Source organism: Daphnia carinata, chromosome 2 (assembly GCF_022539665.2).
Source record: "Daphnia carinata strain CSIRO-1 chromosome 2, CSIRO_AGI_Dcar_HiC_V3, whole genome shotgun sequence".
In the NCBI taxonomy this organism is placed as follows: Eukaryota; Metazoa; Arthropoda; class Branchiopoda; order Diplostraca; family Daphniidae; genus Daphnia; species Daphnia carinata.
Genome location: NC_081332.1, coordinates 2,405,833 through 2,421,941, shown reverse-complemented (window position 1 = coordinate 2,421,941; position 16,109 = coordinate 2,405,833). Strand labels below are relative to the sequence as shown.

Sequence of the window (16,109 nt, the reverse complement as noted above, 5' to 3'; positions counted from 1 at the left end):
AAATTCTGGTAGTCTAAGATAACAATAACATGTCAACTGGTGTGATCGCAATAAAGGTTTTTTTAAATTTCTTTCATCTTATCCCATTGTTTTTTTTTTATTAAATACAATTCCACAATACTGTGGAATAAACCTTCCATAATACAATTCAGCAGCGGCAAGCAGCTGATCGTACTTCGTGAAGAAACCATCTGGATGTTGAGTTGCAAAATCTATAAATAATGCCCAAAGAACAGGTAATCGGTTCAATCAGTTAAGGTAATTTATGAAATTTAATATAGTAGATGTACAAGTAAAAACACTATTTTCGTATTTGTTAAGACTCAACAAAAAAATCGTGGTACGCATCTCCTTGAGCGCAAATATGAATTTGACAAATGAGCTTTTCAAGTTTGACAGATGACAGTTAATCTGCATGACTCAATCCAAAAAGTTTTTGTAAAGCTAAGATATTGCTCCCGTTGTCAAACATAGTTTCATTTTTAATTCTAATAATGGTTCAAAAGCTAAAAGCTGAAGGTTTTGAGCAATTCCAGACTGTTATCAGTGAGGTTGAAAACAAGAACCCAAATGGGGACATTTTTATTCTTTTTTCAGGTTCCAAAGATACAACAGGTAGTTTACTGCTGCTTTAATGTAGTAACATGCAAAAAAGTTATTTTTATATGTTCTTGAATTTGTAGGTCAGAGCTGGTGCCCTGATTGTGTTGAAGGTAAGTTGAATTCACTTGTGTCATGCAAATTCTTGCTGTAACTACTTTTACTATTAAAGCTGAGCCTGTAATAGAGAAAGCTTTAGAAAGTGCCCCAGAAGATGCAATTTTCATATATGTTGGTGTTGGTGATAGATCCTTGTAAGCAATATTATTTCTGAGAAATGCATAACCATTTGAATAACTATAGATTTCTTTTCAGTTGGAAGGATCCTAACTGTGTTTTTCGACTTGATGGCAAAATCAAATTAACATGTGTTCCAACATTAATTAAATGGGGAACAAACAAGAGGCTACTTGACTACCAATGCAACAACCTTGATACTGTTCTTATGATGTTTGAAGATTAACACCCATCCAAATCAAAAACTTGAACAAATCTTGTACCTTTGGTTTGATTTTTGATTCGATTTAAGGTATTGGGTTGGTTCAGTGCAAACATGATATGTGTTGTATCAAAGATATGGTATCATTAGTAGTCTTGCCATTCCATGTCTTTTTAGGCAGCCATTTTAGCAGAGAAATTGGTACACTTTGGGGCTATAAAGTGTAATTTGAAAAATTATCCCCTTTTGAAAGCAAAATGAATTAATATTGTTATCTTGTCATTATTTTCACGACACTGTAATGCCAAAAACAAGCCTTGAATAACTAATGTGTTGAAACGACAGGGTACTACCTTAAATCGCGTACACACTGAAGTTTCATTGTTACTTGAATACATTACCACTAGCGCGCCTATTAATATAGAATGCTGTGATTTGTGGCTATCATTCATGTGTGTGGTGAAAAAGTATGGGCTAGAAAAATCAAATTTGTTATCATGAAATCACGTGGTTTCCTTTCTTGCCTTAACCAAGTCGCAATCTTGTTGCGTGCGAAAGCGTTGCTCCTGTTTGTGCACAATAGATACGCTTGTGGATATTCTTTCAGAGCTACATCTGACTACGAACTGGCAAGCAACGTTATTACGTAGTATTAAGGAGAGCACCGATGTTCGTATCAAATTTCTCTTTTAATAAAGTGGCTCATCGTAGCAGACCACACACAAAAGAGTGTTTTTACAAACTCTTTATTAGTTTCTTAACGATAGCTGTTTAACACACAAAAGAAAAAGACAATTGTGAGGTAGTCATCGTTTGTTTACGCATAGCTTATTTTGATAGCCTAAAAAGGCCTTGCTTGTAAATCCTGATCAAGAAGTACAGTACAAAATACGAGGGTAAGCATGAGAGGCCGTACTAAAACCATAATGAAGTTCAAAGTTGCCCACCTTCTTATATCAGTCCCGGTTCCTTACGGCTAAAGGTTGGAGAACATCTAATGTTTTTTCAGACAAATGGTGGAGGGGCGTATTTTAATAAAAATCGCCGTTTTTCTTTCTTATTTATCTTTCAAACGAATATCTTGAAGAGGTTTCATTTTTGGAAATGAGTAAGTTACGTTTTCAACCAGGTTATTTTAGTAGGCAAACAATACCTTTTTTTTTCTTAGCAATACGTAACCAATTGTTTTGAACGAGAAACTTGAAATTCGGAAACATCACGACGCCCGCCCATCTCGAGAGTTTATTGCCCTAGGGATGCGAAGAGTCAGTTTAGCTTAAAGCACCACCAACGCAATGCTGCATAGGCACTGAAAAGTATTGTGCCTCTCTCCTGTTCAGATGCACGGGGAAACAAAACAAAACTAAAAGGAGAAAGAGAGTATGGGGTTTACATGAAGATCGATGTCCGTTTTTTTCCGATCCCTAACATGAAACCCTACTTTCCTCGACGTTCGTCTTTAGACACACACACACAGACATGGAACACCTCGTCTTCCTTTATCTCCTCCAATAGTTACAGTGTCTCCTTTTACTGTTACCATTCGACCAGAGTCATTCGGTTTGCTTCATTCGATTCACGTTAGGCTATCAGCAGCTATTACCGTCTAGAGTTTATTTTTCTGCAAAGAATGAAAACTACCCTATGCATAAAACAAAAAGGACCTTTTCTTTTCTTTAGCTTGTTGGTTTTGAATAAAACTGTCGATTTGTTAAGCGCCAAATTGCGATTAGCGACGCATTGCGTAAGGACCTGTGTTTTACGTCCGTGTTTCTCTCCAATCAAACGTGAAAAAATGGCAAGCATCGAAAAAAAAAAGTTATGGCAGATAAATGATGAATTGGGGCAAACTATGGCCAGTAAGCCCAAGCAAGGACGATGATTGGTTTAATGACGATTAACAGCAAAGGACTCGCTGAGTGGAATCGATTTACCAATCAAGTCGCACCAATTTAAAGTATCAAATGATTGTAACCGTTTGATTTAAACGAACATTTTTGAGGTTCTTATGTGAGGTCACTTGAGCAAAGTTAATGGATAAAAAAAAAAAAGAAAAGGTTTTTTCAGCCAGCAGACAACTAGATAACATCAATCGATAGCTGCAGAAAGTGAAGGGCATCCAGCCAGCCGAGGGATCCGGAGAAGAGCAAAAAGAAAACAAAAAAAAAAAAAAAAGGCTAAGGAAATCGGACGTGTTCGAGTGGTTGCTGTGTCATTTTCTCACTTCGATGCTAAACTTATCAGTGTCTTATCGTTGGCTTTGGAATGTTTCTCACTGGCTGCCGGGTCTGCTATCTCACCCGTCTTTCTCATATATATATATATATATATATTTTATATCTGCTTTGCACTTTTTTTTTCAGACGAGTGACCACTTGATGCAATGGCCCTGAACTGTAATTCAATTTACACAACACACAAGTTCAACCAAGAGGGAAGTGTTCATCAGTTTTCTTATTTCAAAAAGAGGGGCCACGCTGCTGGGGGGCTCTACACCGAAAGAATATAAGCCAAGATTGGGTTAGTGCTGGAACAATGCGTGCTGCCAAAGGGCCGAGCACACGGTACTGGCCGCGCAAATTAAATCAGACTGGGGAGTGAGGGCGGGCGGGCCAATACGGAGTGATTAAACGCGTCGTGTGGCAAATATATAAAGGTTACACTAGCGATATATAAAGGCAACTATATAAATATATGTTTGTTGTTCCAATCACGCTCCAGTTGAGACGAGTATTCAACGGTTGGATGGCCAAAGGGGACGATTTATTCATACAAGCAAAAAAGAAAATGAGAGAAAAAGACCGCCGGTGCACTTGAATGGCAGTGTATAGACCTCAGAAAAGGACGTGCAGTGGGAGAAGAATGATCGACGACTATTGGGAAATCAGAGGGAACAGCGGCAATACCGCCAGCACCAGCAGCTTTTTGTCTGAGGCTGGTGACAGCGTGAGGGCTATATGGTCTCTTGAGTTTCGACGGTATGTCATCGGCCAACACACGGGCTCTTCGAAAACCTACCCCCCCCCAAAAAGGGGGGGGGGGGTGAGTATTGCAACCATGAACAAGCATCTTTACGCTTGGTTGCTTTTCAATTGAAAAAAATACATGCCAGCACGTAATAAGCGGTTGGTATCTATCGTTTTAAGCCGAGCACCGAAGTTTTGCGGCTTCTTATACATTTATGCGACAATGTTTATAAATAAAAGCAGTCGTGGCCATAATAGTCCATTCTTTGCACCGTTTCAATTTTCTGTTGTTATTTTTCTATTGGTGTTGACAAGATTATACTGGCCGACTTGTATAAAAGTGGCCTACTATCGATCCATTTGTTTAGCCGACGCTTTGCTGCTGTCTTTAAGGAGGAGAAGTGGATAAAAGAGGGAAGAATGGTCGTTGCCTAACAGATCACGAATCGTGCTGGCTCGTACATAAGATAATTAGTAGGCCCTATGTAGTCCCTCACGTTTCGTCGCGGTATATGAGTTAGACTATTATATTGCTCTTGCTATGTGTTATATAGATGGATAGAAGACTTGAGTATAGGAACTTGTATCTTTCCCATTTTTTTTTGTGTGTGTGTGTGTGTCTCTCTCGCTGTGCAGAATCCCCCAAGGTGTCGTCTTTTTGTCCTGGAACGCTGCGAGTCTGGGCGATCAAGAGTAGCTGAAACTCATTGCCAGTGAGAGGGAAACAATCATGTGTCGTCCGTTTTTGTCGACATCGATTGATGGCCCGTGTGGTTCGGTCCCGATGCTGGATCAAGTAATTTCTAATACTCAGACGTGTGAGTACCCTAGATCACGATTAAGGAACAATCGCGGTCATGTCTCCTCCCATCCGTTCGCATGTAAAAAGGGTAAACTTCCAACGAAAGGTAATCAAACCATCTCCGGTTCTATGTAAAGCGTTTTCTTTTCCTCTTTGTGATTATTCAAATTAATTCGTTGCCATATGTCCTGATAAAGGAAATGCTACGTGCTGTCATCTGTCAACAGGTGATGGCAAAATCGCCTAATCAGTAAACATTTTTTTTTTCTTAGAAAAAAGAAATGAAAAGTTCGCGAGGAAGCCAAATGAAATACTTCAAACGGAAAGAGAGAGTACCAGAGCGGGCATCAGTTTGTGTATACCTTTAATGAAAGGTGATGAGGCAATCGCCGTCGACTTGCACGGATCAACACCAAACAAGTCTGGACAAGAGAGCCGGTATTCCTCCTGGCCAGAAAGAGCTCAACAACGAACACTGTCGAATAGCGTAGTCCAGTTCATTTGCGTTGCTTCTACCTGTGGACCGAAATAGGGAGATCTCCACAATAATGAAAACAAAGAGGACTGGGCCGTTGGAAATCTTTACGGTGTACCTTTTATTTTATTATTTTTCGTTCGTCCTTTAAAGTGCAACGCAGACGAAACTATATACGAAACGGTACAATATGTTACGAGATTTTCATTGATTATACACTTACGGTCGTTGTTGTTTTGAAAATGTGCGTATTAAACGAAAAGAAATTTCATAGCAAAAAAAAAAAAATACAACGTAAGGAGTTTTCCAGTTCAGTTCTACGAAATCACAGTTCTTTTGCTGTGTTTGATTTAATTCGTTTTTTTTAATTCTTTCTTTGCTAGACAAAAAGATTGTAAGGGACACAGCTACACAGAACGAATTATGCTTTTAGAGAAACATGAGGGTCGGTTTTGTGCTTCTTTTTTCTTAAGTGTTTTTGAAAGACGTCACTTGCGTTTCTTTGAAGCGCTGCGCCGACAAAAGTTCCGGGTACCCTCCAGCCAACGATATAGTTGTCTCTGCATAGTTATGCAGATGCCGCCATCATCGTCGAATCTGTTGAACTAGCACGGCAGCAATCACAAGACGGCACAACATCTTACCAACTGTCATTGATGTCGAATTTATCGAAAAATGAGCGATTACCATAATAGGCCTAAGGCATAGAAAGAATTTTGAATTGCATATTTTATTTTGTAAATAAAAGTTGTAAAAAAATGATGAATGTAGTCCAAGTGTCTGACTGAGCCTTAGCTTAATCCGCAAATTAAATTTGTTTTTATTGCTAAAGGCCTTTACGTGCTGTCTAACGGACTGAGGTTAGACGTTTCGGGGCAATGGGTTGGCTCAATAGAAATGAATATTTGTATAATTCCTTATAATAAGAGATCAACGTACGGGGGGGGGGGGACCTCCTGGACGACTTTTATGACCAATTGATTTCACCTTCCAAATGGAGACGGCAACGCATTTCGAAACAAAAGGATCGATCAGTTGACATGGACACATGACAACCAACACGACTTGAAATCGATGAAATCAGATCGAAGATGAACGAGCTCAAGGATTCAAGAGGTATCTCATTCGAATTGCAAAATACAAACGTATCAACCTGTGCTCTGAACAGAAATGGCTATGCAAATTCTCTTGGTCCGGGTTTTTTTTTTCGAGTTTCCTCTTTTCGTTGTATAGCCACTTCACATCTCTCGGGCCACTATACACACGACTTAGTGGAGGAACTCAAAAGAAAACTACCTTATGAACTGCACCTCAAGTTCTACTGTCATCATTCGTTGCCTGGGCATGACATGTAGCTCTACAGAGTGCGAAAGCAGATCGGGTCAGAATACCTAATCCAGTTGCTGAACCAAAACTCGCCATTGACTTTTGCTCGCTAGTTGATGATCCATCCCCAACGAATATCATTTCCTTCCTCGACAATTTGTGAAAGAAAAAACAATGTACAGAGGGATTCGAGATTTCGTGGTCTATCCCTTTTGACAGTTGGTAAAAAACGAAATCGACAGGCGATCGAACGAGTCTGTTAGATACGTATTTGCGTTGCCCTAGATACGTACATATGCATACGAGGTAAGGGCGTTGCCTTTCGTGACAATTTTGATTGAATTCACGTAGCCCATGTTGGTTATCGTTGACGCATGCATGGCATTGTCAAAGGGAAAAATGGTGGGGGGCTAGAAAAAAAAAAAAGAAACAAGCCACGCGTTGCTTGTGAAAAGGTGAGAGCCTTCCTCGAACGATACGCGATCTCCATCAGCTGGTTTTCGAGTGGGCTTGATAGTTTTTTTTGTTTTGTTTTTTTTACGATCGGCAATAGCCATAAGATCAAAATGGGGCGGTGGTATAAGACTATTTCAACGAGCTATTAGGTTATTATTGAGGGAAACGACTTTTCTTTTAAGTGCTTGACACTCGTCAAAAGCAGATGGGTGATGGCCTTCTTCTCCGGTATGTACTAAATAGAAGTATAAGGTGAGATTTTTAAAGGTCTACGATTATAAGGTGCGATATGATCGATGTGAAATAAACTAAATCAGAGGTGTAATAAATAAATAGAGTATGTCGCAAAAACGACATAGTTTTTGGGAGTGGTCTGGATTGGGCAGGTGTTTGCCGATCGTGTTGCCACAGCTTTTATCAGAACTTGTCCAATTGGATTGCAGTTTGCAGAGCAATTTATTATTATTTTTTTTTTTTTTCGTCGTGATTTATTCTTAGAGTACCGTGAGAAAAACAGCCATCCTGCCCGCGTCGGTAAAAGAAATTTATCAAAACGCAAACTACGAGACATTGTGTTTAAAATCTTAATTATTTATTTATTCTTGATCAATTTATTTTAGTATATTTCTCTGACATACACGTTTGATTAGAAGCTCAAGAACAAAAGAGTCCATCATTGTTTTAATGAAAAGTGGTTTCCTTTTGCCTGTAACAGATGATGAACACACAGACATCTCGTTAAACGGATCCCTGCATGGGAATGGCCTCGACAGCAAGTAGAAATTTGGTGGGCACACAGGTCGGCATTAAATAATCCAACTTGCAGCGCAGACGCTGACGCTCTCCTTGGCTGCTTCCGACTCTCTTCCACCAACTAGATTCTCCCCCCCCTCCTTTTAGCTTATACTATCGTGGTCGCGTGTGTTTCTCTTTCACACCTTAACCCACTCACGTCACAAACGGGTGGCTACATTGTTACGTTCAAACCGCCGCCGACGATCAAATCTGTTAACAGTTCGCTATTTTCTTTTGAAAAATAAAAAAGCAGTTACACACACACAGCAATATCGACGTTGAACATCTAGACTTCGTGTGTTAGAAACCAATTTTTTTTTCTTTCTTCATTCCCGAGTGACACGAACGTCTTTTTTTTTTAAATTACTAATGTGCACGTCATCATTGGAACAGCGAGCAAAGCCGATTTTTTAACTCCATTATTTTGGCCTTGTAAAGCCTACGCGTCAGTCAGCCGTGCAGCAAACGCTCGTCCGCTTTGACTAGAGTATTGTGTTTTTGAAATTTCAAGAAACAAACAAAAATTGTTGTACTGGGAAAGAAACCGCTAGATGATCAAGTGAATCAGCAACCTGTTCTTCTAACACGTTTTTTTTTTCTTTTGGACTCAATGGATGTGCGCGTGAACAATCGAGTGCCGGCGATGATTGCCAACTTGCGATTTATCCAGTGGATCACGGCTATCCTCGTTATTTTACGCCTCGCTCGTAAGTCATACAAAACATTCATAGCTAATCGTATCAAGGTAATACATAATGTGTTGTATGTCTTTAAAAAATTTTATGTTTGTGCTTTTCTGCTGGATGCGTGGGCTTCTGAAAATGATCCGCTCGCAAGTTAATCAGACGGAAAATCCCATTTGCAAAGTTTATTTCCTGAATTTATTTGAAGGAGTATAATCAGCCGAGAGAAAGGAACAAATGATTGTACCGTGTGCTGCAAAGCTTACGGGGAACAAAAGTTCGACAAGTTAAAAAAAACAAGGCAAAAAAAAAAAATATGAAATCCAACGTTTACGGTTGACTGCCGCTTCGGCAGTCGAGAGGCCTCTTTATTCGCTGGAAAAACAGTGGAGCACTTGAAACGATTTATTTTATTTTTTTTTGAAGGAAGGCAGGGCCATTTAAACGCGTCAAGCCTTAAGAAAGCTTAGAACTTTCGTCGCACTACAAAATTCGTTGTAAAAAGATAAACGGCTGACAAAACAAATCGCGGGGAATATAACGAAAGAGTTTAGAGTTTCTTTTTTCTCCTCAGATTTTGTGCAAGTTACAGGTGGAACAGGATTTCTTTATTTCCACGATTTGCCATGCAGGCATATCTATCTAAACGGCCATGTAAAACGTCTTTCTCAGAAAGGTCACAAGGTGCGTTCAAGAGAAAAAAAAATGACAGTAGAAATCTATTTTCACCATCGTTCGGAAAATGAATGTGTAAGTGGAATTACAAACGTAGTCTTTAATGTTTACGCGATTATATCATTTTCGCCGCATCGACTGTTGTTGTTTTTGTTTTTTTGTTTTTTTTGTGCGGATGAGAAATATGTACTGTAGAGAGGTACAGTCTTTAGCGCTGGCTGGGCTCGTCTATAGATGGGAGTGCGCTAATTTCTGATTCCGGCCTTTGCTGTTTGTTATCCAACAGATCAATAGCTGATTTACTCTCATTCGCCTTTTTTTTGTTTTTGCTTTGTTTTTCCCCATTCTTTTGCTAACGACCCGCCGTGTATTCCGGATAGGTGTTACTCACCCTTCAAGGGAAGGGCTTTTACCGCTCAAATATCCGTTGTTCGATCTCTGTCAGGATACTCACCAAATAATTAACTACTACTATACCGGCAAAACATTTTAATCATCTTACACCTCTAATCAGACGTCGGAGTAAGCACCGAACGAAAGGGGGCTTTTCAACCTTAATATATAGATTTAATTGTTTCCCATACAAAATGTGTGTGATGTAACACTGCGGTTTCGCTATCGGCGCCATCTGATGGCATATCAACACCGGAACAAAAAAAAAAAAACTCTTATCATCATCATCAAAAATCCCCCCCCCCCCCTTTGCCGAATGCCATGGGAATGTGACGTCACGCACGTCGAAGAGGCACACACAAACACACACACACACACACTCCCCCAAAAAACAAAACACACACATCAAGAAAGTAGTACATGGAAGAGTGTTCCCCGAGTTATCTTTTTTTTGAATGAGTGGGCATATATATATGTGGAGTAGCTATTATTTGATTCCGCTCGTCAGGAAAGCCCCGCATCGCGCGCTCCAACACGCCAATGACTAATCCATCGGGATAGGGGGCGTCCGCGACAAAGATATACCAACGACTTTTACTTTCCTTCTTTTTTTTTTTTTTTCAAAAAATAAAAATTGAACTTTTTACACAACGATATCGATGCATATACACAATTAATGGGCAGGGAAGAGGGGGGGGGGGGAGGAAAGGAACAGCCAGAAATCCTCAGGTGAAAAAGAGTGCGCAATTTTCAACATCGTTTTTTTTTTCTTTTCTTTTTTAAATTTTTGGCGTCTACATATAGAAATAAAAATAGGCGAAGTACGTGTAGTAGCACAGCTGGCATGGGCTGGACGGCTGTGCGTCGCTATTTCCGAGCTATAGATGTTGTATAGCGACGCGTATAGGATTTTCGGCGCCCCCTTTATAAACTTTTGGTCTCTCATAACTTGTTTCGCTCCTCTCGTATCGTGTATCGATTTCAGAAACTTGTCAGCTGACAAGAGAGTGGACAAGCACACGAAGTATAAAAGGTAAGATGGGTGTGTCTGCTGCAACGACAGGGTGAAAGGGACACACATAACACACACACACAGAGGGGGAGGGGGTGGAAGAAAGGCTATATACAAGAGTTGCTCGACAAGCACGAGCAGTGGGGTGGGGGGGGTTGGAGCTTTTTTTTTTTTTCCAAAAGTCGCCATCGAGAAGCAAAAATCAAGGACCAGCTTTTTTTTCCTCCCTCTCTCTCTCTCTGTTTGTTATTTGTGTGTAGATGAAAAATTGGGGTGGACGGCAGTGAGCGTGCAACGTCGTGCGTGCTGGACGCCACCAATAATGTGAAATGCCGGGGCGCTGTTCTACTTGTCTTGCGAATTAGCCTGATGAAACATGCGATATATGTATGCTTATATACGGAAAAAACATAGAAGTGGGGGGGGGGGGGCGGAGGGGGATGCAGCAAAAGAAATGGAAAAGCTTCATTCTCTACGACTGTTGAAGGCCATACCCGACGCTCATTATATACGCACAAATCATGCTGATGGAGTAGGTTATCTTCGTTCATTCGCATTCCCCGTTTTTAATTGCCCGTCCAACGCTATTCACTGCTCGATTTTGATGATTACGTTCTTCTAGTAAAAGAACAGTTGTTTTTTTTTGTTTTTTTTAACTTAAAGCTGGAACGGAAGGCATCCAGTTGCTGCAGGTATCTGTGCCCAGCGTGATTCAAGCGGGTGAAGGAGCGGCCCTGCTATGCGACGTCGACATGGAGAACGAGCGGCTCTACTCCGTCAAATGGTACAAGGACGACGAGCTGCAATCAGTCGAGTTCTTCCGGTTCGTTCCACGAGAAACACCGCAGTTGATCGTTTACGATCTGCCAGGTGTTAATGTCAACGTAAGTCCAATTTAAGGGGGGTATTTAAACAATATGTGGGTTTAAACTTACGTAATTTAGCGTTGTTGAAGGTCCTGTTAACAAACGCGAGTTTTAAAGGTGTTAACATTTAAGGTCGTAACATTGTAGTTATAAAATAGAAAAAAAAAAATGAGCCGACCTGCCTGGAACGTAATTATGTGTAATGGTTGCCGAATGGATTCACGTCTCGGGAGAGGTATTTTTCAATGCGTGCGTGTTCCAGAGACATTTGCCGTACAATCAGCTTTTTTCAATTGGAAACGGCAGCAGGTCAGATTCTATTACTATTATTACCACGTTATAGGCTAACCCAACATGCCGTTGGAGAGGATCGTTTCCCTCTTTTTATTACACATCAAAAGCAGCCAAGTGTCATCAATTTTGAATTGCAATTTATCAACAAAAGAAAAAGGGATTTCGTTGGCATTTTGGATGGCACCTTGTGTGTGTATGCTTTCAACGCGACGTTCATTTATTTATCTCACGACAGTGACCCTGTTTATGCGTTACCACGATGATGTCGGGATTTTTTTGTTAAAAAAAAAAAATTAAAATGAAACTAGATCACTTAACTAAGTAGAATGTCTTACGGACAATTCAATGTTCTTACGTTACAGAAAACCTTGTCAGACTGGCAGCGCGTTTACCTGTCCCGCGTCAGTTTGGCTAGCAGCGGCCACTACAGATGCGAGGTAAAACGAGCTGTCCACGCAAGTTAAACTTGAAAAAAGATCAAATCATTTTTTTTTTAACCTAATATATTTATAGGTATCTGCTGAAGGCCCAAGCTTTTCATCAGTCAGTGGCGGTGGTCACATGGAGGTGAGTCCGTTTCCTATTCACGATAACGGGTTCAAACTCCTTTCGTTTCTTGTTTTTTTTTTTTTGTTATTTTTTTAAAGGTGGTGGTACTCCCGAAAAAAAGGCCAACCATCACAGGTAAAAAAAAAAAAAAATTATTGCTTTCAGAAAGCGATTGGACGAGCTTTTTATTACGCCATTAAATACAGGGGGTAAGAGTAGCTATAGAGCCGGTGATTTAGTCGACGTGAACTGCACCTCGGCCGCCTCGAAGCCGGCCGCCAACATCCGCTGGTTCATCAATGAAAGAAAGGTACATCCATTTCGACAGCCTATTTAATAATAAAAACATCAATTATTTGGCATTTAAAGAAAAAGGAAAGTATTCAAATTGGATTGTTCGTTTAACACTATTTACGTTGTTTAAGGCCAATGCCAATTATATTCGGCAATATAAAGCCGTGTTCGGGGACGACGGGTTAGAGACGACCGTGCTCGGCTTAACTTTCGAAGTTCACGAAAGCCATTTGCAAAACGAAGGGAAACTAACGCTGCGCTGTGTGGCTTCGGTCAATTCGATACCTTCGGACAACTCGCATCACAACCAGTACCTCAGTAACAACAACAACAACAACAATCCACCACCAGCAGCCTCCACTGCATCGTTGGGCGGCTATGAGCGGGGAGCGGGAAGAACGAACCCGACGGAGCACTTCTACAACCCGATTATTGAAACTATGTCCATGGTCTCAGAAGTTCGCTTCGAAGGTAAACAAACAAAAAAAAAACGCGCAATAAACATGCATATCTACGTAGCGTGATGTAAGGTGGGCAAGTCACAGAGTCACTATAGTTTTGACGGTTCGAAATGATTTATTGCATATAGCGAACGATATCAAAGATAAGGTGAGACCGATCGAAAAATAATGATTGCCACTGCCTAACTAATGGCCTTGCAAAAATCAGAAAATGTACAGTATATACAAAAAGAAAAGGCTGTCTGCGAATTTGAATAGGAATAATGCTGTTCCTAAATGAGGACGAACACGATGGGATGACCTTAGTAATAACAGTCTTATATTAAGTGATTGGACAGCGAAACGTTGCATTTTTTGGGCTGTTGTTTATATACTTCGTTTAAGAGTTGGACTTTTAGTTTTTCATCAGAAAGAGAGAGAAAAAAAACTAGGCTTTCAGCCTAGTGCCGAAGTAACGACTGAAAGACGAGTTTCGAGAAAATTCCTCGTTTGGTTTTTTAAAACTCATTTTCAAAAGTGATTTTAAGCTGTGTTGGAACTGTGCGCTCAAGTGAGCCTTTTCATTTGCGTGTTTCCTACCGACTGAAATTTCGAGAAGACTAATCTTCTCGTCAAGAAACTTGTACACATTAACATATCATGCATATATATATGTGTGTATTCCAATGTTGAAATTCATCAACTTTCCGAGCCCTTCTTAATCTGTAAACCGTAGCTCAAATGGTATATTCTTAGCTCTTTTTTCTTTTTTGTTTAGTCAAAGAGGAATTACTTAGCAAAAAAGAAGAAGGGGGGGGGGGGGCTTTAATAAGTAGATATACGTACGTGTAGGAGGGGATCTTATAAACAGTTGACACTTTTATCCTGCGATTCCGCCAGCGTATAAAACTTTCCCCGAATTTCGTGCGATGAATGAAGACATTTGTACCTATAGACCCATTTGGAAAAAGTTAGTGAATAACTTGAAACCCTCGTACGAGATTCCCCCCCCCCCCCTTTTTTGTTGTTGTTGTATATATACCAGTCGAAGTAAACTGCAAGATTAACGCTAATAAAGGGCCCTAGTTTCTACATGTCGATAACGCAGGAAAATCAAAACAAAAGAAACTCGTGGGTTTGATTGAACATCCCTCTATGTACATTTTTCGAAGCTTTTTCTATGCTTTTAATTTCTTTATAATTACCTCAGAACATGTTTTTTTTTATAAAGAATATCCCCCCCCCCCAATTTCAGTCGGAAAAGGAGGAATCATTGGATCGATAGAAGGACATGTTCGATTGACCGTGAGTTCGTTACGACACACGGTCTGTGCATGCCACCAGTCTGCAGTCACGGAGGGCGCGTCCTTAACGGCTAACAAATGGAAACAGCGAATCGATAACAATTAGACCATGGCATACTCTTACGTACACAGTTCTTTTCTGTGTATATCTAATATCGGTCAGCATTCAGCTAGGAGACGAAGCGATGCTAAACAGATGACTGGGCGTTCATGTATCAAGATACCATACGTATGCGGGTGCAATTTCTGCAACTTGCAAAGGCAGCGTTTTTTTTTTTTTTTACGCATCAAAAAACCATATCCAGCCTGAAAATTTACCATTTCATGTAGGCCTACTAGTTTCAAACATCTCAAAAATCAAAAGGAGTTTAATTTGGGTAGTTTTGTTGTGATTGAAAATCTGGAAAATATATGGAAATGTCTTATTGATTTAATTTTAAACAAAATTTGAATAACACATCGAGTAACGTTGTCCTCTGAATTTTTGTTTATTTTGGTTAGCGTCTAGTGCGTCACCATCGTCGATGTATATTGGCCCCCGCTGCTGGATGAGTCTCATTTGCGTGCTGCTTTCATCGATGGTTACTACGATTGTCCGGCTACCTGGATCGCTATAGGAGATCTCCTAGCGCATCATCAACCCCCCCCCCCCCCCCCCCCAAAAAAAAAAAAAAACAGCACTTGTTTTTCATCAGAAATTTTTTTTTTTTTTTTTTCGTTTCATGCAAAACTGCCTTGTTTTTTTTTTGCCATTTTTTTTTATCTTGGTGGTTGGCCCTGGATCTCACGCGTATCTACTTTTAGAAATGCATCATATCTGTTCTCTCTCTCTATATACCATCTCGATTCACAATCGTGTGTGCATTTCCTCTATTTTTACTTTCACGGTTTTTATCCTGTTCGTGATCGTCTCTAGCCTTTCTCCCGTTCTCTCCCTCGTTTTCTCTTTGGCCGGCTCTTCTCTCTTTGATAGTTGTGTTGTATATCCACGTCTATCTCAATTCCATCTGTACATATACAGTTTCTCTGATCCTCCACAAGTTTTGCTTCCCAATTGATCTACTATATATCTAAGCTCCGGAATGATGCTTATACACTGCAGGGCGGCGTGTGAATTTCGGTGGATGGTAAACCCGCCGCGCACATGCCCCCCCCCCCCCCCCTCATATATATATAAAACACTCCCTATTTCGGATGAGATGCAAAAAAAAAAAAAAAATCCCGTCCGAAATGCGAGTGGAAATTTCTCAAAGTTCAAAGAGTTTAGTTTCCATTCCTTCAGTATCTCGTTTCACTTGATTTTTTTTTTTTTTTAAGAGAGCCTAATGCATTTTTGTTTTGTTTGTTCATATTGCACTGTTGCGCTAAAAAAAAATGGTGGAAATGAATCTCGTTCTTTTTTTATTATTTTTTTTTTTTTGGATTATCGTTTGAACTTCTTCTGCTGTTCCATGTTGTTAGTCGAGCCCCTATACAAGTATTCCTAGGTAATTAGCATTGCAGCTATACATACTCGTGTAACAGACAAATGATGTCCGAAAATGCCATATTATACAGTCTGTTATGTTGACCACTTGATCGTATTTTCTCTGCTTTATTATGAATATATATACGTTATTGTATAAGAAAGCCATTTTTCTTCGACCGATGTCTAGGCGTAGGTGGTGGTTCTCCTCGGAGGATTTCACGAAATCTTATACAGTTTTGACACGATCTGAGTGTCCAGTTCTAATGGCATCG

At 40.1% G+C, this 16,109-nt stretch overlaps 2 protein-coding genes across 2 annotated transcripts; both read left to right on the top strand.

The window, feature by feature from the left end:
* Nucleotides 1-401: 401 nt before the first annotated feature.
* On the top strand, nucleotides 402-1,651 carry LOC130686067 (thioredoxin domain-containing protein 17-like). The gene is made up of 4 exons (XM_057509362.2): nucleotides 402-615; nucleotides 684-713; nucleotides 773-854; nucleotides 916-1,651. Exons 1-4 carry the CDS (start codon nucleotides 495-497, stop codon nucleotides 1,061-1,063), a joined length of 381 nt encoding a protein of 126 aa, XP_057365345.1. The 5' UTR covers nucleotides 402-494; the 3' UTR covers nucleotides 1,064-1,651.
* A 6,814-nt stretch (nucleotides 1,652-8,465) lies between these two features.
* LOC130686064 (uncharacterized) lies at nucleotides 8,466-15,021 on the top strand. The gene is made up of 8 exons (XM_057509359.2): nucleotides 8,466-8,566; nucleotides 11,286-11,506; nucleotides 12,145-12,219; nucleotides 12,296-12,349; nucleotides 12,430-12,466; nucleotides 12,538-12,641; nucleotides 12,757-13,096; nucleotides 14,871-15,021. Exons 1-8 carry the CDS (start codon nucleotides 8,470-8,472, stop codon nucleotides 14,984-14,986), a joined length of 1,044 nt encoding a protein of 347 aa, XP_057365342.2. The 5' UTR covers nucleotides 8,466-8,469; the 3' UTR covers nucleotides 14,987-15,021.
* Nucleotides 15,022-16,109: the final 1,088 nt, after the last annotated feature.